We start from the raw sequence: 23,964 nt of genomic DNA, 5'->3' as shown, positions 1-23,964 counted from the left end.
ATCTTCTTTTGTAAGTCTTCGATCTTCATGTCACAAAACAAATATAAGTATACATTTTCTTTAAGAAAAGTGTTCCATTTTATTATCTTAACACAGGAGTGAAACCGCAGTTAAGTGTACAGTAGGGTGTAGTATTGTTTCATTTGGCATCATACGGTTTTTGTCCTTATTTAAGGAAATATTTTGTAAACGTCAAAATCAACTGTGATATTTAATAATGTTGTGTCGAAAATCAGTAAAGCAGTTGTTGTGAATCGGCAAAAAGAATATAAAAACGTATACGTTTCTTGTTTACATGATCTGATATGTCATAATCAACAACCATGTGTTGATATCTTCAACTTCAAAATATCACATAAAGTCTGAACTTGTTTACACTAGTAACCTATACACTGCAAGGCATTTGTGAACATGGGATTCCTTGACAAGTTGGCCAAATTTCTTGGCCTCAGAAACGAAGAGGCAAACATCCTTGTTGTTGGGCTAGACAATAGTGGTAAAACAACCATACTGAATCAATTAAAGAGTGAAGATACTCGTGCTATGGACATTGTACCCACTATTGGCTTTTCCGTTGAGAAGTTCAAATCAAAGTCATTGACTATTACAGCTTTTGATATGTCAGGACAAGGTCGCTACCGTACGCTCTGGGAGCAGTATTACAGAGATTGCCAAGGCATCATATTTGTGGTAGACAGCAGTGACAAGATACGGATGGTGGTTGCACGAGATGAATTGGACAGTCTTATAAAACATCCAGAACTTGCAATCAAACGGGTTCCTGTTCTCTTCTTTGCCAACAAGATGGATCTAAGAGATGCAGTATCCAGTGTCAAGGTTTCCAGTTTAATGGGTCTAGAAGATATCCGTGACAAGCCCTGGCATATATGTGCTAGTAATGGACTAACTGGTGAAGGTTTACATGAAGGCATAGAGTGGCTAACAGAGCAGTTGAAAAGCAGCATAGCCGCCAAGAAGAGAAAATAATCCATATGTAAACTGACATTAGTGTTAGATCATGATGGGAAAGTTGATTTGTTAGATAAATATTAAATACAGTGGCGGAGTGTAAAATGTATTTTCATTTACACATAAAACATATCATATTAAATTTGTTTAATGCCTTGTCACAAAATAACTTCTTAAGTGTCATCTTCATTCTTTTAACAGGTTTAGTTTTTTAACATTAGTATTTTTCAATTAATGCAATACCTGAGAATCGAGCACATGCATAAATCATATCTAAATTTAATTTTTACTCAGTGGTTGAAATCCTACTTGTAAAGCTTACATCATGTAAATTTGGGAAGTATAGAATCAGTACATTGCTGTAAAATTGAACTGAACCTCGCACAAGATTTGAATTAGAGTGGTTACCCCCAAGAAAGCCATTACTTAATTGTTTCATTAAATCTTTCTTGTTAAAACATTCGCACACTCTCAGAGGTGTTTGAAAGACCTACTTATAAGTATATTATGGTGATGAATCCTAAATTATATACCAGATGTCTGGTCTTCTGGATGTCAAAGATTTTAACTTTTCCATCTGTATTATTGGAATTATTCAAATATAAACTTAGAAAAATGTATGAATCTACCCTTTTTTCCCTTTGTGATGAATCATTTTGAGTATTAGTAGAATACATTGACCAGCCAGCATCCTGTTGATGTTGTAACTTGCATGGTTGTTAATAATTATGGATGTTCTTGTGGAAATTATTCCTAGTAAGTGTTGAATTTCAATTAAACTGTATAATAGAATATATCCATTTCTTTTTTATATCCCACTTATCTTGATGTACATATGTCTGTTAACACAATGTCATACATATATTGGTACTGGAGTGCCAACACATTTCTGTATATCAGCCTGGCATAATAGAATTAGTTTATGTTAGAGCAACCAATATATCATCACGGCTGCATGGTTTCATGGGATGTCTAAAATCTGAATGCTCTAAAGAATTCAGGAGAGAAACTGATGAAAAAATATTTCAGCCTAACAAGAGCATGTCACAGTAGTGCCAAATCCTCGCCGAAATGTGTTTGCTTGCATGACAACATTTGTTTTAGAGAGTAGAATATTTGTAAATACAAATAAAGGGAGTCCGAGATCATTCATTATGCTCCGGACAAAAATTTACTTTGAAATTAAATAAAGGGATATAATTCAAACACTAAGGTAGATAGAGTTATGGTTCTTAGTCACTGCACTTCTCCTACTTGCCATCTGTTTAAGTTTGAAGTTTCAAGTAAATCCCTTCAGTAGATTTAGAGTTATGCTCCGTACAAAAATTTAATTTAAAATTATATAAAAGGGGAGATAATTAAAAAACTAAGGTAGATAGAGTAATGGTTCTTGGTCACTGCACTTCTCTAAGTTGCCATCTGTTTATATTTCAAGTTTCAAGTAAATCCCTTTAGTAGATTTAGAGTTATGCTCCGGACAAAATTTACTTTAGAGTTATATAAAAAGGGAGATAATTCAAAAATTAAGGTAGATAGAGTTATGGTTCTTAGTCACTGCACTTTTCCTACTTGCCATCTGTTTATATTTCAAGTTTCAAGTAAATCCCTTCAGTAGATTAAGAGTTATGCTCCGGACAAAAATTTACTTTAAAATTATATAAAAGGGGAGATAATTCAAAAACTAAGGTAGATAGAGTTATGGTTCTTGGTCACTGCACTTCTCCTAATTGCCATCTGTTTATATTTCAAGTTCCAAGTAAATCCCTTCAGTAGATTAAGAGTTATGCTCCGGACAAAAATTTACTTTAAAATTATATAAAAGGGGAGAGAATTCAAATATAAGGTAGATAGAGTTGTGGTTCTTAATCACTGCACTTCTCCTAGCTGCCATCTGTTTATATTTCAAGTTTCAAGTAAATCCCTTCAGTAGATTTAGAGTTATGCTCCGGACAAAAATTAACTTTAAAATCATATAAAAGGGGAGATAATTCAAAAACTAAGGTAGATAGTGTTGTGGTTCTTGGTCACTGCACTTCTCCTAGTTGCCATCTGTTTATATTTCAAGTTATAAATTAATCCCTGTAGTATATTTAGAGTTATTCTCCGGACAAACATTTACTTTAAAGTTATATAAAAGGGGAGATAATTCAAAAACTAAGGTAGATAGAGTTATGGTTCTTGGTCACTGCACTTCTCCTATTTGCCATCTGTTTATATTCTAAGTTTAAAGTTAATCCATTGAATAGATTGGAGTTATGCTCCGGACAAAGTTTCAGACGGACAGGACCAATTACTATATCCCCTCCAAAAAAAATTTTGGCGGGGATAAAAAAAATCCCTGTATAATCTGAGGCAAAGCAACAAAAATACTAACAACCAGCAGTCGAAACAAGTGATTAAAAACAACAATCCACCCTCCTCAACTTACAAACCTTGTTAATCATGTTAGACATCAGCAAGCCATGCAAATCATATTTTGGTAAAGAATCTCGCTGGAACAAGTTTGTTAAGGTAACACCATTAGAGGATTACATGCCGGAAGGCATCTACCCCATTCATTATCAAACTATATTCAATAAATGATGTCAACTTGTCAGATGGTGTATTATCACATTTAAAAGGTTTTTGTAAGAGATGTTTGTATGGGTGTTGCTCTACTTAAATCATACAAATTGTACCAATTTAATTTCATGTTTCAAGTCCCTGTGACCTTTGGCTTGTTGATCGCCATGCTGCTTTATTTAATTAAAAGAAACCATCATATCAATTTGCATGATCATAGGTCAGTGTCCTGAAGTTATGTGGCAACAAAATGTTCTACAGACTGGCCATCTGACAGACAGGTGCAAATATATACACAAACTTATGGCTACAAAAGTATCGCGTTATGGCCCAAGTAGCTTCATGAAACAAGGGCTGTTTGTAAAACATGCATGCCCCCCATATGGGCTCTCCGTTGTAGTGACAGCCATGGTGTGAATATGTTTTTTGTCACTGTTACCTTGACCTTTGACCTAGTGACCTGAAAATCAATAGGGGTCATCTGCCAGTCATGATCAATGTACCAATGAAGTTTCATGATCCTAGCCATAAGCGTTCTTGAGTTATCATCCGGAATCCATTTTACTATTTCGGGTCACCGTGACCTTGACCTTTGATATAGTGACCTGAAAATCAATAGGGGTCACCTGCGAGTCATGATCAATCTACCTATCAAGTTTCATGATCCTAGGAATAAGCGTTCTTCAGTTATCATCCGGAAACCATTTTACTATTTCAGGTCCCCGTGAACCTTTGACCTAGTGACCTCAAAATCGATAGGGGTCATCTGCGAGTCATGATCAATGTACCTATCAAGTTTCATCATCCTAGGCATAAGCGATCTTCAGTTATAATCCCGAAACCATTTTACTATTTCAGGTCACCATGACCTTGACCTAGTGACCTCAAAATCAATAGGGGTCATCTGCAAGTCATGATCAATGTACCTATCAAGTTTCATGATCGTAGCCATCAGCGTTCTTGAGTTATCATCCGGAATCCATTTTACTATTTCAGGTCACCGTGACCTTGACCTTTGATATAGTGACCTGAAAATCAATAGGGGTCAACTGCGAGTCATGATCAATCTACCTATCAAGTTTCATGATTCTAGGCATAAGCGTTCTTGAGTTATCATCCGGAAACCATTTTACAATTTCGGGTCACCGTGACCTTGACCTTTGACCTGAAAATCAATAGGGGTCATCTGCGAGTCATGATCAATGTTCCTATGAAGTTTCATGATCCTAGGCATAAGCGTTCTTGAGTTATCATCCGGAAACCATTTTACTATTTCAGGTCACCGTGACCTTGACCTTTGACCTAGTGACCTGAAAATCAATAGGGGTCATCTGCCAGCCATTATCAATTTACCTACAAAGTTTCATGATCCTAGCCATAAGCGTTGAGTTATCATCCGGAAACCATTTTACTATTTTGGGTCACTGTGACCTTGACCTTTGACCTAGTGACCTGAAAATCAATAGGGGTCAACTGCGAGTCATGATCAATCTACCTATCAAGTTTCATGATCCTAGGCCTAAGCGTTCTTGAGTTATCATCTGGAAACCATTTTACTATTTCGGGTCACCATGACCTTTGACCTAGTGACCTGAAAATCAATAGGGGTCATCTGTGAGTCATGATCAATGTACCTATGAAGTTTCATGATCCTAGCCCCAAGCGTTCTTGAGTTATCATCCGGAAACCACCTGGTGGACAGACCGACCAACAGACCGACCGACCGACCGACATGTGCAAAGCAATATACCCCCTCTTCTTCGAAGGGGGGCATAAAAAGATGCTGCATTAACTCACTTGCCCATTGGAATATCATGGCCCAAAAAGTAGATGTATGTCAAGGTCAAAATGAGGTCAGATTATGCCAGTGTGCCAAAAGCTGAACAGAAGAATCATAGCTGTTGTGTAAGCTGTAATGTCAACAGTGGGTTGAAGGTCAATTTAAATAAAAGTAAGGTGATGTGGAAAAATTCAATGACATTATCCATGCAAGTATCAAATCTTTGTAGTAAGCATTATTGTGGCAAGACAAAATGTGCCATTTTGGGTGAACCTCTTACGGAAAGACAAATGGGAGAACGGACAGGTTTATCGCTTTAAGCCTCCCGCATCAGTAGATGCAGGGAACATAAAGGTACAATAAATCTCACCAATTCTTACAAAGAAGTTTATTATCTATTGAGTTTACATAAAATGATGTAGTAATGTTGTATAACAATATTATTTCCCTTTAAGAAAACTACTATATATATATATATGAAAACAGATAAACTATTAGTTATTTACAAAAAAAACATACTAACAGTCTTAACAGATGACATTTAACTATTTCATTTGAAACAATCCATTTAACAACGAATAGTGTTAACATTTCTATAAAGTGGGTGAACATTGATAACTAAAACTTCTTTGGATGTACATCTGTTTACAATCATTTTCTTGTCTTTTTTTTACAAAAGTAAACCAAATTTATTTATAGTATTATGATGCTGAATATTTGTGTACCAGTACAAATGACAATTTTTCGTTCACTTGTGAAGTTACCACCTTCATACTGAGAACAACACACTATGAACTACATGTTAATGTAAATATGCAAGCCTGGCCGTCCCCCCCCCCCCACATCAAAAAACACATTGTACATTACATACCAAAACAGTTTTCTGTATTTTCACATACCATCACTATCCTCTCAAAATATTTTTTATTCAAAACAAAGTACACTTAAGTCGTTAGCAACAACTATTAGTTTGCTTAGCAAATTTGTATACATCATTGTTGCACACTAATTTATATGTCCTGCAAAATTTGTTTTTCTTAACTTTTAAATGGATAATGAAATTATACAAAAAAAAAACATACATTAATATAGTCTAAAACAATTCATACAATATAGCGACATTTCAACTAACAACTTGTCTTATGATTTCAGTACATGTTTATGAGCATAATAACAATTTGATCAGTACCTGCAATTCTAACATGATTCAATATTATACAAAAGATTGACAATATTAAAACATCATAACAATAATGCTCTGCAAAAGCCCACTATACTTGCTTCTACAGTATAACATCTCATGAAGCTTGAAGGGACCTTTTCACGTTTTGGTAAATTGACAAAAGTAAAATAAATTGTTTCAGATTCGCAAATTTTCATTGTATTGATGATATATGTGAAAAAACAGTAATACTGAACATTTACCATGCTTTAAAATATCCATTGTATGCATCTTTTGACGATTTAAAAACCTGAAAATTCTAAAGCATTGTAACGCGAAACGATTGAATAATTTGGAGAGTTCTGTTGTTGTCATTATATTTTGTGACAGTACTAGGATTTCTTATGTAAAGAATAAAATACATCACTCATTGTATGAGCACTAATGGGCGAGTGGTCTAAGCGCTTTACTCTTCTTTTTTACTCCCGTGGTCAGTGGTTTCAGCCCAGTTGAGGGTAACTTTTTTTCATTCTTTAATTTTTTAGTTGTTTTTACTGGAGCATTTTAGATCCAATGTTTACATTTATCAATATAAAGAATTTAATGACAAACTTCAATATCTGCCAAAATCTGTGAAAAGTTCCCTTTAAACAAATATATTAAGGTGTCGAAACTCACTCACCAATTCTTGACACACCTGGGTAACATTATGAATTAATCAATCATTCAATAAACAAGAGCACCGCATAACGGGTGCCACGCTCGGCTGCGAAAGCTTGTCAGATATTTTTATTTTTTTAAGGTCACAGTGACCTTGACCTTTGACCTAGTGACCCAAAATGGGTGTGGCGTGTAGAACTAATCAAGGTGCATCTACATATGAAGTTTCAAAGTTGTAGGTGGAAGCACTTTGATGTTAGAGGCAAAGTTAGTTTTATATTAGAAGTCACAGTGACCTAGTGACCCAAAAATGGGTGTGGCGTGTAGAACTCATCAAGGTGCATGTACATATGAAGTTTCAAAGTTGTAGGTGGAAGCACTTTAATTTTAGAGCCAATGTAAAGGTTTTAGCACCACGCCCGGACGTCGGACGTCGGAGAGGCTATGACAATACCTCGGAGTTTTCTCCAAAAACAGCCGAGCTAATAAAATTTATATTTGAGAAATAATGGGAAATGAACAAAAAGGCTTACATACAGGGTGTGTTTATGGCATTCTCCAAAAGTAACAGGCAACTAGAAAATAATGAACTAAAAATAATCTCTGTTGATCAGAATATATTCCATGCTTTAAATAACACGTTTAAAAAAAATTATGACATATGAAAAAGAGCATTATTCCTTTAGTTATAATTAACAGAGATGATAAGTAAACGATTAAAAAATCATAACTTCATTGAAATATTTCTTAGTTTCACAAATTCTTTAATTCTTCTTATATAACCCTTGAATTATTTGATAACACTGTTAAGAATCCAAAAGACTGCAGTTAACTAAGATAACATAAATTTTTAAAGCTTAACTAATGAAAATAAGCAATATAACCATACAAATCATTTTGAAAACATGACTACAGATGGTATGATGAAACAGTATACAGTAAATGACAATACTGGTACACAAGTTTATAATCCTAACTTTGGAAGCAATTGACCAAACCAATACACCAATGTACATGTAATTTAGTTTTATGATTTGTTTCTAGTACTATTGATAAATTAACAGAAACAATTTTGCTACAACATTCAATAATAAATGACTACCTTAACGTTTCTGTTTTACTATTACAATGAACACTGTAACTTTATATTTTGAACCACGACCGTCTATGTTTTGAGCCAAGATAACTACCGGTATATTCTGAGCTGAGATACTAGTAGTCAATGTTCATCAACAGATTACAACACATTGCATTATTAGATCCTCACTCTGGGGAAATGGGGCTTAATGCGTGTGCTTTAACTCTTTCAGTGCGGGAACCGAATTTTGAAGGCCTTTGCAAACAGTTTGGATCCAGATGAGACGCCACAGAATGTGGCGTCTTATCTGGGTCCAAACTGTTTGCTATTCTGATAGTATTTTTTGAGTTTTTTTTCTGAAGAAATGCTAATTGTAGAAATTCAGCAGACGACATTTTAGCAGACGATAAATTTCCCAGCATGCAAAGGGTTAAGTGTCGTCCAATTTTAGCCTGCGCAGTCTTATAGTGAATTTTTCATTTAAAGGAAGTCTCTTCCAAACAAAAATTCAGTCTAGGCAAAAAGTGTCGTCCCTGATTAGCCTGTGTGGACTGCACATGCATTGAAACACATTTTCCCAAAGCCAGACTCATTTAGTTTTTTCCCAAACATAATTAACAGTGCAGCATAGTAAAAAAGCAAACATATGCATATGATAGTCTACATGGCCAGAATCATGTCCTCCGAATGCATTTAATCCATGTCCATGGTATTGATGGGTTGGAAATTCATTACTTCGTCGTATACTAACTCTGAAAAAAACACACACTAATTAAATCACTATAGACTTTAAACAATAACAGATACATACTAAATAATTATTGGAAACAAAATAAATTAAATGGATACAGAGAAAACTCATTTTCTAAAACTGACTTTTGCATGCTGTGTCACATATGCATTGCCTATGCTTCAAGGTTTGAAGAATAAACATCAGCTAGTGCCTGACTTTCACATGTAAACTTCTGACAAATATCTTGTTTCTCTTTTGTAAAAATGGTGCTATGTAATGAAGATGGCCTAGTTAAATATTTGGAAAAAATGAAAAGCCATATCATGATAATTATCTTTCATAACTAAAACTTTAAAGCACACATAATCGATCATTTTGATCAATAAAAAAAATTCTTTGTTTTAAATTCTACAATCAGAGAAAAAAGAAATGTGGAACCCCAAATTGTAAAACATTCCATTTCAATCCATAACAAAACAATCACAAGATCGCAAAACAAAGTATTCTATTGAAAGCTTGGCCTTGTATATTCAGACATAAGTTTTTTCTCTCAAGTTTTAGATCAGATTGAAAATCATGCTCAATTTGATGTTCACACAAGTTTTTTTCCGAGTTTCAATCTGACTCAATTCTGAGTTTAGTAACAAGAGATGTGTTTGTCAGAAACACAAGGCCCCCTATTGCGCCGCTTTGAAATAAAATTTCAATATATCATTAGGCAGGTTTGGAAATTATCTCCCTTTTAAAGCTTATTACTTCCCTTGGATTGTATTTTTTGACTTTTAACTTGAAGAATGACCTTGACATTTCACCACTCAAAATGTGCAGCTTCATGAGATACACATGCATGCCAAATATCAAGTTGCTATCTTCACTATTGCAAAAGTTATCGCAAAACTTTAACCAAGGTTACAGTTTTGGGACACACACATACAATGACTGACAAATGACAGACAGACAGACAGGCCAAAAACAATATACCCCCGTTCTTTTGATCCGAGGGCATATTAAGTTAACATGTGCATATTGTTGAAGCTGAGATTTGAGATTGGTCGTGATCTGACTGACATTCTCAATCCTCAGCTGATTGAAAACTTAGATTTCATCTAATGAGTAAGCTGAAAAATTGAGAATGTTCCTGATACTAGGCCCCTATGGCAGACAGTGCATATTTCTTCACTCGGTTATATTGAACCCACAAGATCACCAGACAAAGTATTCTATTGACACCCTTGCGTGTAGGCATAGCTAACTTCTTCACTCGACTACATTTACTATTCCACTCAGCTATAGTTATTTCTCCACTTGGCAATACTTTTTTCTCCACTCTGCAATACTAGTACTTACTTCTCCACTCAGCTATACTTGCTTCATCATTAGGCTTGACATACTTCTCAACTCAGCTATACGTACTTTCTCACTCAGCTATACATACTTTTTCACTCAGCTATACGTACTTTTTCACTCAGCTATACATACTTTTTCACTCAGCTAAACGTACTTTTTCACTCAGCTATAATTACTTTTTCACTCAGCCATACTGAGTTCTCCGCTCTGCTATACTTACTTCACCACTCTGCTATACTTACTTCTCCACTCAGCTATACTTACTTCTCCACTCAGCTATACTTACATCTCCACTCTGCTATATTTACATCTCCACTCAGCTATACTTACTTCTCCATTCAGCTATATCCACCTCCATGTCTTCAAATGACTCGTCATACTTGCGGGCAGTGGGCTCGTCCGAGGGGTCGGCGTACTGCTTGAGGTATGGGTGGGCCAGGGCCTGCTCTGCAGTGATACGTGTGTCCGCATCCAGGTCTAGCATCTTCTCCAACAGGTCAATAGCTGCAGATTGTGTGAAACAAAGTTACACAGTAAATGACAATACCGGTATACAAGTTTTTATTCCTGATCTTGGAAATAATTTACTCAAACAATTCACCAATACAAGTTAGTTTTATGATTTGTTTTTACTGAACTATAGATGCATAAACAGTAACATCATAAATGACTGCCTTAACATTTCTTTTTTACTATTGCTAAGAACACTTTAACAACAGGTTGATGGCTGCAGATAAAAAAAAATAAATTATATAAACTCCGTCATAAATTGATGAATGCCATGCTAAATGCCCCTACTGAGGCCACTTATAAATTATAATAATAACACAGCTAGAATTTTGCAAGAATTTAAAAGCAATTTCATTAGAAATAGCTGCAATACCATGAGGATTTGCTCCCTCAAAGACTTTCTTGAAATCTCTTTTCTCCCACTTGGGCAGCTGTTGAATGTAGTTCCTGGCCTGCAAACAAGCCATGGGTAAATACAGGGAAGGCTTTTGCATTTAACCCTTTCCCCATAAGAAGTAAAAAATGGCTTTTCCAACTAGCATAAAACCAGAACAGCCTGCGAGTAACTCACAGTCTTTTCAGGTTTTATGCTGTTTGCTGCTCATCAATAACTAACGGTTGGAAATGAAGCCTTTAAAACTTGAATTTGATAAGAAAGGTATTTAATTAAATTTAACTTTCTATGGGACTAGCAATGCGTCAAAATACGTATGCAAGTGGGAAAGGGTTAAATCAAGTTTGTTCAATTTAGAAACAATTTTCACAGCTACAAATCATAACAAGCAATCGATTTATTTCATGAAAATTTTAACATTAACTATGAAAGAAATAAAAAAAAATAAAAGCCCTGTAATTCGTTATGGACAAACAAAGATGTACATTCAAGTGCAGAAATACCAGTTGATTATACATGTGGTATTTTGGAAAACCCAATCAAATAAAACAATTCGACAAATCAAAGCACCTGATTAAAAATGTTTTATAAAGTATCATTCACATTGGATATGTCTGTGGTTGTTAACATCTCAAGCAGACAATGTTACACTTGATGAAAGACCATGGCATTTGAAGATATTACCAAAATAAAACCCATGCTAACTGTAAGTACTAAGGTTTTCCTACACTTGTAATGTATTCCAAACACAGTTATACCTCTTCACTACTAATTTTGTCTAGAAGTTTTTCATTTGGAGAGCCAACAAGGGTTAATATTTTAGTAAGCTGATCAATGTCTTTGGCACAGTTAAGGGAAATTTGGAGAGATCTATATACATGTATATATATATGTACACTAGCATAAGATACATGTACAAGCATCCACCCACACAAACGCACATTGTTACACACACGCACGCACGCACGAACGCTCGCACACACACACACACACACACACACTCTACTGACAATATAAGCAAGACATTCATGCACATGGGAATAACGCAGTCTATATCTAGATAGAGAAGTTAGAGAACCTAAACATGTACCAGAATACTTAATTTACACTTTATCAAAGTTTATAGATCAATAAAACAAAATAAGGAAATGTTTATTAATACAATTGATAATGTTAACATTATTTTGATATTTTCACAATTAGATACATAGTTTGTGATTTAAATGACCACTACATGTATATTTTACGATGAAATGTTGACTCTAGATTGGGACCTCTTTCAGATTGTTCACAAGTATTTTTACCTTGCATTTGATGCTTTTTATCTATACCCAAATTCAGCCAATATGCTAAAAGTGTCTTCATTATAATATGGACATATAATTGAATTATCAATTACTCAATAAGAAATTACACTTTAGCGTAAGTTTGTTTCAACTAAAAGTTTGCTTACTGCTCTAATGGGAGTATAGTTTACAAAATGTGAACACACTTATAAAATATTTGAAAACGTTGATGAAATTGTTAAAACTTAACATGACAGCCACCAGAGCAGAACAGTGAACTATATACAATAGTGTACTTTATACAAGTGCTTTCGGGAGTCAATGAATGATTGGCAGCTTATTACAAGACAGATTAAATTTGTTTGATGATTGGAGAAAATTACATTGAGAGAAGAATCATTCACAAATATGTAGGAAACCACTGAGCAAATGGGGAAGAAATGTAATGGACTATCTGATGCTGTCTTAAAGAAAACATTTGTAGGCCAAAGAATGTGATGAAAAATAACAAACATGATATTTATTTGAATGACTAAATATATTTAATTACATGCTAGCAGTACACATTTACCATCAAAACCATAATGATCAATAAAAGAAGTAGAGAACTGAGGCCAATAATTTTGAGGTACTCTGATCAACCAATAAAGACTTGTACTAGCAGGTTTTATAGCATGAGTTTTAGTAAAGTGTACATGTCAGTTGTTGAAGACTAAGTGAGTGTGGAAGTAAGTTGCGTTCATCCATAGGGAAAAAAGACTAGAAATGGTTACAAAAGGTTGGCTATTGGAGGTGGACGCTACACATTACTGTACCTCTTTGCTACTTATTTTTTCTAGCAACTCATCATTGGGCGTCCCAACAAGAGACAAAATCTTATTTAACTGATCAATGTCTTCATGAAATTAAGGAAAATGTAATACAATAATTATAAAAAAATGGTTCAATAGAAGCGGAAATAGCAATGCCTTTCTTATAGTTTGGTCTTTCAAATAGACTAATTTTTCTGCAAATATATTTTGCTTTTGGTAAGTACAGTTGAAAGTGATACAACAAATTGCAATACAGCAACATGAAAAGATACAACAAATTAGGTTGAAGGCCTGTCTTATAAGTTTTAAAAAGTCCATTTGTTAAATGACCTAATTGATATCTCATAATATCTAACTGACTGAGTTTAGTGCCTAAATGAGAACACAGGTTACACATGGAATAGGAAAAATACATTACACAACAACATCTACATGTTGAGCATAAACAAATGAATCAGAAATGTCAAGTAGATTGTACAGATTTAATTTTAACCACCAACATATTCAAATCATCAAAGAGAACAATATTGAAGTAATCATTCTTATCCTTTATCAGTCAGAAGCAAAGTGAAAATGATTAAATGCAACCAGCATAAAACAAGAGCAACCTGGCAGTGACTTTCAGTCTGTTAAATGTTTTCATGTGGTTGGTGCTCATGAGTACCTAAGGGTTGGAAATGATGCCTTTCAAACTAAAATATAGTAAAAAAGGTTTTTAATTAAATTAGATTGGGGGAAAAAAATGCGTCAAAATGTGTATCTGAGTGTTAACAGATTAAAATAAAGGATACGGTCTGTCCCTGGGAACAACGGTCGCCCTGTCAACATCTCTGCCATTATACAGCCTGCCGACCACACGTCCACTGCAAACAAAAACATACAGAGGTCACACAGAGGTCAAACACATGAAAATGAGCCTCATTCAGTGAAACCAGGGCCAGATAAGCCCATGCCCATTATTTATTTTTGTTTTTAGAAAACTAATATTTATATATTTTCCCTAAAAATTCCAAAACCAAAGTCCACAACAATAACAAGAGGGCCAAGATGGCCCTAGTTAGCTCACCTGAGAGGAGTTGGTTCATTCAATCTTTACCAAATGTCAAACTTGACCTAGATATTGTCCAGACAAACATCCTGGTCAAGTTTCATCATTATTTCATCTGCGAGTCATGATCAATGTACCTATGAAGTTTCATGATCCTAGGCGTAAGCATTCTTGAGTTATCATCTGGAAACCATTTTTCTAAGTTGAGTCACCGTGAATTGACAGCCATTGTGTGAATACGTATTTTGGCACTGTGACCATGACCTTTCACCTAGAGACCTGATAATCAATAGGGGTCATCTGCGAGTCATGATCAATATACCTATGAAGTTACATTAACCTAGGCATAAGCGTTCTTGAGTAATCATCCAGAAACCATTTTACTATTTCAGGTCACCGTGACCTTAACCTTTGCCCTAGTGACCTGAAAATCAATAGGGGTCATCTGCGAGTCATGATCATTGTACCTATGAAGTGTCATGATCCTAGGCATAAGCGTTCGTGAGTTATCATCCAGAAACCATTTTACTATTTCAGGTCACCATGACCTTGACCTTTGATCTAGTGACCTGAAAATCAATAGGGGTCATCTTCGAGTCATGATCAATGTACCTATGAAGTTTCATGATCCTAGGCATAAGCTTTCTTGAGTTATCATCTGGAAACCATTTTACTATTTCGGGTCACCGTGACCTTGACCTTTGATCTAGTGACCTGAAAATCAATAGGGGTCATCTACGAGTCATGATCAATGTACCTATGAAGTTTCATGATCCTAGGCCTAAGCGTTCTTGAGTTTTCATCCGGAAACCATTTTACTATTTTGGGTCATCGTGACCTTGACCTTTGACCTAGTGCCCTGAAAATCAATAGGGGTCATCTACGAGTTATGATCAATGTACCTATGAAGTTTCATGATCCTAGGCCTAAGCGTTCTTGAGTTATCATCCGGAAACCATTTTACTATTTCGGGTCATCGTGACCTTGACCTTTGACCTAGTGACCTGAAAATCCATAGGGGTCATCTGTGAGTCATGATCAATGTATCTATGAAGTTTCATGATCCTAGGCATAAGCGTTCTTGAGTTATCATCCGGAAACCATTTTACTGCTTTGGGTCACCATGACCTTGACCTTTGACCTAGTGACCTGAAAATCAATAGGGGTCATCTGCGAGTCATGATCAATGTATCTATGAAGTTGCATGATCCTAGGCATAAGTGTTCTTGAGTAATCATCTGGAAACCATTTGACTATTTCGGGTCATAGTGACCTTGACCTTTAACCTAGTGACCTGAAAATCAATAGGGGTCATCTGGGAGTCATAATCAATGTACCTATGAAGTTTCATGATTCTTGGCATAAGCGCTCTTGAGTTATCATCCGGAAACCATCTGGTGGACGGACAGACCAACATGAGCAAAACAATATACCCCTTCTTCTTCGAAAGGGGGGGGGGGGGGGCATAATGAGAAAACTGCCCCCCTCCCAGCAGCCATGTTATTCAACTGACCGGAACCATTTTTGAACTCAACTCTCGTATCAAGAAAACAAATGTTCTGAGCAAATTTCTTGAAAATTGGGCCAAAAATGTGACTTCTACTGTGTTCACATGTTTGCACTATATACATATACAGAAAAATGCCCCGCCCACTGGCGGCCATGTGTTTTCATTGATTCCGACCATTTTTTAACTCGTCCTAGATATAAATAAAACCAATGTTTTGACCGACTTTCATGATGATTGGGCAAAAATTGTGACTTCTAGAGTGTTTACAAGGTTTCTCTATAGCCAAATAGGGAAAACTGCCACTATATACATATAGAGAAAAATGCCCCGCCCACTGGCGGCCATGTTTTTTCACCGATCTCGACCATTTTCGAACTCGTCCATGACATCAATTGAACCAATGTTTTGACCAACTTTCATGATGATTGGGCAAAAATTGTGACTTCTAGAGTGTTAACAAGGTTTCTCTTTAGCCAAATAAGGAAAACTGCCCCGCCCACTGGTGGCCATGTTTTTCAAGGGATCGGAACCACTTTTGAACTCAACCAAGATATCATTAAGACAAACATTTTGACAAAGTTACATGAAGATTGGGCATGAAATGTGACTTCTACAGTGTTTACAAGGTTGTTTTTTTTTGACCTAGTGACCTAGTTTTTAACCTGGCACAACCCAGTTTCGAACTCGGCCGAGATTTCATTGGGACAAAGATTCTGACCAAGTTTCATGAAGATGGGACAACAAATGTGGCCTCTAGAGTGTTTACGAGCAAATGTTAATGGACGGACGGACATACGACGGACAAAGACCGGTCACAAAAGCTTACCTGAGCAATCAGGTGAGCTAAAAAGTATAACTCCAGAAAGAAAATGGGTAAGTCAAAAAATGAGTAAAAGTTCAAACATTCAAACTGAGGTACAAAATGTTGTACTTATGGACTACACAAAACAATTCTCCCTGTTGCACCTGTCTGATTGTAGTGCATCCAATTCAACATGATCTCTGGAGCCCTATACCAGCGAGTGGCCACATAGCCCGTCATCTGATCATCTGTGTGACGTGCAAGACCAAAGTCAAGAATCTGAAAGTACAGCATATATTATGTCCTATGACACCTAATTTTCTTTCAAAATTGTTAAGTCCAAACGGATGAAAAAATACGGCCTCTAGAGTGGTTGACTCCGCAAGAAGCGGGCAGTAGACTGACCACAGAGCTCACCATAAGGACATAATCAACTATTAAATATTAAAATCTTTTAATCTCCAGGTACATGTATACTCATCGTATCTCTAGTTTTGACCGACATGCTTAAATAACACCATTCTTATCATTTCACACCTCAAATGTATGCAGCTTCTGGTGAATGTCATGTGACAAACATCAGATGTAATATGCGGGCCAAATGCAGCGCAAACACTGGAATCTCTAGTTACTTTAATTGTTGAAGACCAAATGGAAAAAAGTAACTGTGATGACAAAGCATCACACCAAAAGGACCAAACTCAATCAATATTTTGTGATTTGTACAATTGTTTTTGTGCTGTTGGTATGATTGTGTACACTTAAATTATGCAAATTTTGTGTGAATGCTTTTGCAACAATATTTTTGACATAAATTCATGTGTTGCTATGTGTCCATTTAACCCAACAAAAAACATCCATAGCCTCAATGCTGTTTTTACAAATAAATTATTTTTCAAATACACAATATACATGCTCATTTTATAGAAAAAACTAATGATACTTTCTGTATGCTAATTAGCGTTTTTAAATAGCAAACACATTTTACAGTAACAAATTGATAATATATTCTTCATTTTACATAAAATAATACCAATGTGTAAAAGTTGAGAATACAACTGCATGGCTCAATATGTTTGAATACTCTGGATAACTAATTGAATATTCTGACATGGAGATAAATAGGCTATTCAATTCAACAGAATCTACCGGTACTGCATATACATAAGAATCCTGAACATAGAACATTTTTGCTTGTATGATAATGAGGTTGGCAAATACATTGAGTGATGCATACCATACCTTTAGTTCACAGTCTTCATTTACAGCTAAATTACTTGGTTTCAAATCCTAAAAAAAAGAGAACAATTTTATTTTTTTAATGTATTGTTCAATTTTTCAATGTTTCTACCGGTAGGTTTTACAAAATAGAAAAATCTGTTAAGGGCCTTTAAACCAGTTAAGTTTGGAAAAAAGTTAAAAAAATATACCAGTATTCAAAGGTGAGGCTTGATATAAGAGAAATATATAGGAACAATTCTCCATGGTATGTATGCAATGTTACATTACAATACCGGCATTCTAAGTTCCATAAAAATTAATGTTAATTCAATAAATCAAGAAGAAACAAGGGCTGTTTGTAAAACATGCATGCCCCCCATATGGGCTGTCCGCTGTAGTGGCAGCCATTGTGTGAATACGATTTTTGTCACTGTGACCTTGACCTTTGACCTAGTGACCTGAAAATCAGTAGGGGTCATCTGCGAGTCACGATCAATGTACCTATGAAGTGTCATGATCCAAGGCAAAAGCATTCTTGAGTTATTATCCGAAAATCATTTTACTATTTCGGGTCAACGTGACCTTGACCTTTGACCTTGTGACCTCAAAATCAATAGGGGTCATCTGCAAGTCATGATCAATCTACCTATGAAGTTTCATGATCCTAGGCGTATGCCTTCTTGAGTTATCATCCGAAAACCATTTTACTATTTTGGGTCACCGTGACCTTGACCTTTGACCAAGTGACCTCAAAATCAATAGGGGTCATCTGCGAGTCATGATCAATCTACCCATGAAGTTTCATGATCCTAGGCGTGTTCGTTCTGGAGTTATCATCCGGAAACCATTTTACTATTTCGGGTCACCGTGACCTTGACCTTTGACCTAGTGACCTCGAAATCAATAGGGGTCATCTGCAAGTCATGATCAATCTACCCATGAAGTTTCATGATCCCAGGCGTATGCGTTCTTGAGTTATCATTCAAAAACCATTTTACTATTTCTGGTCACCGTGACCTTGACCTTTGACCTAGTGACCTCAAAATCAATAGGGGTCATCTGCGAGTCATGATCAATGTACCTATGAAGTTTCATGATCCTAGGCCCAAGCGTTCTTGAGTTATCGTCTGACAACCACGTGGTGGACGGACCGACCGACAGACAGACATGAGCAAAGCAATATACCCCCTCTTCTTCGAAGGGGGGCATAAAAAATCTGGATTGGGTATTTAAATTAAAATTAATTTAAATAGCAGAGTAAACAGTGAAGTTTGCACTTTCCATCTTTTTAAAAAGAGATTATACATGTACCAAGCCAGAAATAGATACAAAATTTGTGTACTTTTATAGCAGTACTTCATTAATCAACCAAAGTTAACAACAAGAGTTCTGCGGTCGGAGATGACCGCATTGAAGCCGGATTTTTGATTTAAATGACAGGAAAGTACCAGTGGTCATCTAAGTGTGCTTGCAAACCTTCATGTCAAGTTTGAAGACTCTATGTCCAAGCATACCAAAGTTATAACAATTTTAACATTTTAACATTTAAGGTCACAGTGACCTTGACCTTCAAATGAATGACATTGAAATGACCAGTGGTCATCTTCTAGTACTGGCCAATCTTTATTTCAAGTTTGAAGACTCTAGGTACAAGCATACCAAAGTTATAACATGAAATAAGAACTTTAACATTTTTACATTCAAGGTCACAGTGACCTTGACCTTCAAATGAATGACCTTGAAATGTCCAGTGGTTACTTACTAGTTCTGGCCAACCTTCATGTCAAGTTTCAAGACTCTAGGTCCAAGCATACCAAAGTTATAACAACTTTAACATTTTTACATTCAAGGTCACAGTGACCTTGACCTTCAAATGAATGACCTTGAAATGTCCAGTGGTTACTTACTAGTTCTGGCCAACCTTCATGTCAAGTTTCAAGACTCTAGGTCCAAGCATACCAAAGTTATAACAACTTTAACATTTTTATATTGAAGGTCACAGTGACCTTCACCTTCAAATGAATGACCTTGAAATGACCAGTGGTCATCTGTTAATCCTGGCCAACCTTCATGTCAAGTTTGAAGACTCTAGGTCCAAGCATACCAAAGTTATACCATGAAATAAGAACTTTAACATTTTTACATTCAAGGTCACAGTGACCTTGACCTTCAAATGAATGACCTTGAAATGACCAGTGGTTACTAACTAGTTATGGCCAACCTTCATGTCAAGTTTCAAGACTCTAGGTCCAAGCATACCAAAGTTATAAGAACTTTAACATTTTTTATATTGAAGGTCACAGTGACCTTGACCTTCAAATGAATGACCTTGAAATGACCAGTGGTCATCTGTTAATCCTGGCCAACCTTCATGTCAAGTTTGAAGACTCTAGGTCCAAGCATACCAAAGTTATACCATGAAATAAGAACTTTAACATTTTCGAGCACGCCGCCACCCCGCCCGCCCCCCCGCCCACCCGACAACATCAATCTATAAGCCGAGATTTTTTCGAAAAACATCCGGCTAAAAAGCTTTAAAAGTTAGAGAATCTTATTAATACCCTTTTCTAAATATGACAACATGATTCATATTTTATATTTTATGCATGTCCAAAACACATCTGTTAAATTATGCAAAAATGCAATTTCTGTCTCTCCTTATAAAATTATTTGCATATGTTTGTTATCAATTATTACCACCAAAAATCCCAAAGATAGTATTCATATAAAAAATTTCTTATCGAAAAAAAAAAAAAAATGATTTCATATAAGAACAGTTCAATGAACCAATCATAAGAGCTAAATCTCATACATAGGCACCTGTTTGAGTCTATCGCGATGCTTATATACAGGAAGATTTAACCCATAATGCCTAGTGGACTCTCCCATCCTTCTAAATTGGATCAATTTACAGTCAATCTTGTATAGACCACTAAAGGGAGTAACCAAAAGTGGTCTCTTAATAAAATGGTCTTTAAATAAAAAAAGGCCATTTGTGATTAATGCAGACCTTTGATTTTAAATCCAGATATCGGATTATCTCCTTTTGACACAGCGATTTCTGCTTTTGTAATCAAATGAATCTAAATATAAACAAGAGCACCGCATAACGGGTGCCACGCTCGGCTGCGAAAGCTTGTCAGATTTTTTTTTTTTAGAGGTCACCTTGAAACCAGTGACCTTGACCTTACAAGAGATGTGTTTGCCAGAAACACAATGCCCCCCCTACTGCGCCGCATTGACATAAAATTTCTATTTATCATTTGGCAGGTATAGAAATCATCTCCCTTTAAAGGTTATTTCTTCCCTTGAATTTTGTCCAATCCAACCGGGGAGGGGGTGGGGGGGTGGGGTGGTGAGGGTCTCAGTCAATTATGACCATGTCAGACATCACTGACAACCAAGGCCTGTGGTTTAAAAGAGATCATAGCCAGAGTTGATCATGTATCTATGGACATAAGTCCACATGTATGTAATAAACATGAAAGAAATTATAATTATATCATTTAAAAAAAAACTTTGACAAATCAATCATTTGGGTTATAAATAATCAAAATAATAAATCTGTACAGTAACTGTGAAAAGAACTTCAATTCTTGGTAACGAAATATATAATATGAGATTTATAATTATATAAATTACTTCCCTTGAAAATAATTGTCTGTAACAAATCTCTATTTTTAGTAGCAAATAATTAAAAGCCACTACCGTGACTGTAGATTCACCACTCAAAATGTGCAGCTCCATGAGATACGCATGCATGCCAAATATATATAAAGTGGCTATGTTCAATATTTAGTAATTTTCTCCCTTTTTAAAGCTTATTACTTCCCTTAAATCTATATCGTAGACCGTAAAGGATGACCTTGACCTTTTACCATGATGTGTTCAGAAACACAATGCCGCCTACTGCCCCGCTTTGATTTATTTAACAAAAATATATACGTGGGCAGGTCAGATAACTATGTCCATTTAAAGCTTATTACTTCCCTTTACTTTGTTTTTTGCACCCTAGACCTTGAAGGATGATGTTCACCTTGAAATTTTACCGCTCAAAATGTGCAGCTCCATGAGATACACATGCATGCCTAATATCAAGGTGCTATCTTCAATATTTAAAAAGTTATGGCCAATGTTAAGGTTTTAGCACGACGCCTACGGCGGACGACAAGCTGGCTATGAAAATAGCTCGAGCTTTCTCCGAAAACAACCTCGCTAATAAAATGAAAAAAACAATTTTTTACTTAAAATAAGTTGTATATGTTTTCTCTAATTCTAAATACAATTTAAATGGTTTGCACGGAGAATGGGTTTTTCCGACTCCAAACTCATTCACGATTAAATGTATGTGCACTTTTACTCTTCGACACTTCCAATACCCGAATTTTCTCATTTTACGTTAATACTTTCCATTTTGACATTTTAATTTCTGCATGTAAGCTTATATATATATCTGACTCGATTATGGTACATAGGGAAATAAATAAAACACCTTGATTAAAAACTAAATAAACACGCCTGATTGGAAAATTTGCTAAAACAAACTAATTAGCATAATAACAATTACATTTTTTAATTAACAGATTTCGCTACATGTTACAGATTAATAGTTTATTTTTTACATCTCTCGAGAACACTGTGAAAATGTTTGTCGCGTCGGCGCATTGTTTCTGCAATAAAATCGGCAATCAAATTTATCACTTAACGTCCCAGATAGTAAACTCTTTAACCTGTAGACTGTTGGCAATACCTCACTGTATTATTCGACACTAAAAATTGATACGCAGTCAGCATTAACACCGGTCAGAACCGGTCATCGAGACAAAGGAAATGGCTGGTGTGAAATCTAAACAAAGGTGTAATCCTTAATGTTATCGGCTTAGATAAACAATCAACACTGATTTGTCCGCTGGTCGCATAAGACAAAAGTCGCTCAATACAATATGAAAATATTGTTTAAACGCTCGGGCGGGATTTAAATTGGTCGCATAAGACAAAAGTCGCTTAATTAAAGTGGTCGCAAGCACAACATTGACTGTAGGATCAAAATTAGGGATGTCTGGATTATTTATTTCTATATTTAGAATATTTCTTACTGAAATTCCTTTAAGCAAACAGCCCAGACCTGACCCTAATGAAACGCCGCATCATGCAGATTCTCATCAGGGTCTACGCTGTTTGCCATGGCCTCTTTTCTAGACGCTAGGCATAAATGGGTTAAATTGAGAGCTTACTTACGTAAAATTATTAATTATAATCCATTGAAAATGCCAAGTTCATGTTATTATCAATTGCCAACCCTTCTACACCAACCAATTTGCTTTTTGTTTTATCAATGTTCATACCTTGAACACTTGTATAGGCATATTCGAGGAATCTAAACTACAGCCTACTGGTTGTACTTTTATAGACTGAGTCTTGACATTCGTAACAAATACCAACATTAAGTCTAAATGACACTTACTCTGTGTATAATTCCAGCTGAATGGATGTACTGAAATAAACAGAAATAAACCAAACATCATCCAGTGTTGTCTATCTAAGTATAAAATTGAAAAGCCCAAAGATAACAACTAGTTTCAATTCTTGCAGAACTATGTATAGATGGTTTAGAATGCAAAAACAATATCATGAAAAATGTGGCTATTTACAGATTTATTGCAACAAGTTGTAAAAAAGTATACATATTTCCAATAAAATAAAGAAGAGGAACAAACACCCATCAAAGAAGTTAATATCTTTTATAGATTAAACATGAAAGATTTGCTATTGAACTCTGGTTTGCATCAGTATATATTGGTAGTAAACTGCTAGAAGTTGCTTTAAATGCTCTTCACCTTTACTTGGTATAATAAAATGTACGAATAGAATCATCATTATCTATTATCTAACATTATATATCTATGTTTATGAGTGAAAGGGTTTAACAATTAAAAAATGTAGCTATCAATGACTTAAAGCTTTTTTTTTCTTGAAGAGTCATAACTTACCAAATAACGCAATAAATAAATGTAAACAAGAGATGTGTTCGTCAGAAACACAATGCCCCTTATTGCGCCGCTTTGAAATAAAATTTCAATATATTACTTG

The 23,964-nt window shown here is 35.4% G+C and overlaps 2 protein-coding genes across 4 annotated transcripts in view; one reads left to right on the top strand and one right to left on the bottom strand.

Moving 5' to 3' along the window:
- Positions 1–136: 136 nt before the first annotated feature.
- On the top strand, positions 137–1,761 carry LOC127832573 (ADP-ribosylation factor-like protein 6). The gene has a single exon (XM_052358102.1). The coding sequence runs from the start codon at positions 412–414 to the stop codon at positions 985–987; it is 576 nt and encodes a 191-aa protein (XP_052214062.1). The 5' UTR covers positions 137–411; the 3' UTR covers positions 988–1,761.
- A 3,921-nt stretch (positions 1,762–5,682) lies between these two features.
- The window catches only part of LOC127832567 (mitogen-activated protein kinase 14-like), a 52,496-nt gene continuing 34,214 nt past the window's right edge, over positions 5,683–23,964 (bottom strand). For 2 of the 3 annotated variants that reach the window (XM_052358096.1, XM_052358094.1), the window contains exons 6-13: positions 23,339–23,368; positions 17,896–17,943; positions 16,818–16,932; positions 14,085–14,156; positions 11,954–12,033; positions 11,175–11,253; positions 10,622–10,795; positions 5,683–8,963 (exon numbers count right to left, since the gene is read on the bottom strand). In XM_052358096.1, coding sequence (XP_052214056.1) covers positions 8,905–8,963; positions 10,622–10,795; positions 11,175–11,253; positions 11,954–12,033; positions 14,085–14,156; positions 16,818–16,932; positions 17,896–17,943; positions 23,339–23,368 — 657 coding nt within the window. In that variant the 3' untranslated portion in view covers positions 5,683–8,904. Of the gene's footprint in view, positions 8,964–10,621; positions 10,796–11,174; positions 11,254–11,953; positions 12,034–13,296; positions 13,377–14,084; positions 14,157–16,817; positions 16,933–17,895; positions 17,944–23,338; positions 23,369–23,964 lie in introns of all 3 variants that reach the window. The other variant, XM_052358095.1, reaches the window with a different exon arrangement.

The sequence above is a fragment of the Dreissena polymorpha genome, chromosome 5 (genome assembly GCF_020536995.1).
Source record: "Dreissena polymorpha isolate Duluth1 chromosome 5, UMN_Dpol_1.0, whole genome shotgun sequence".
In the NCBI taxonomy this organism is placed as follows: domain Eukaryota; kingdom Metazoa; phylum Mollusca; class Bivalvia; order Myida; family Dreissenidae; genus Dreissena; species Dreissena polymorpha.
This window is presented reverse-complemented; position numbering and strand designations above follow the sequence as displayed.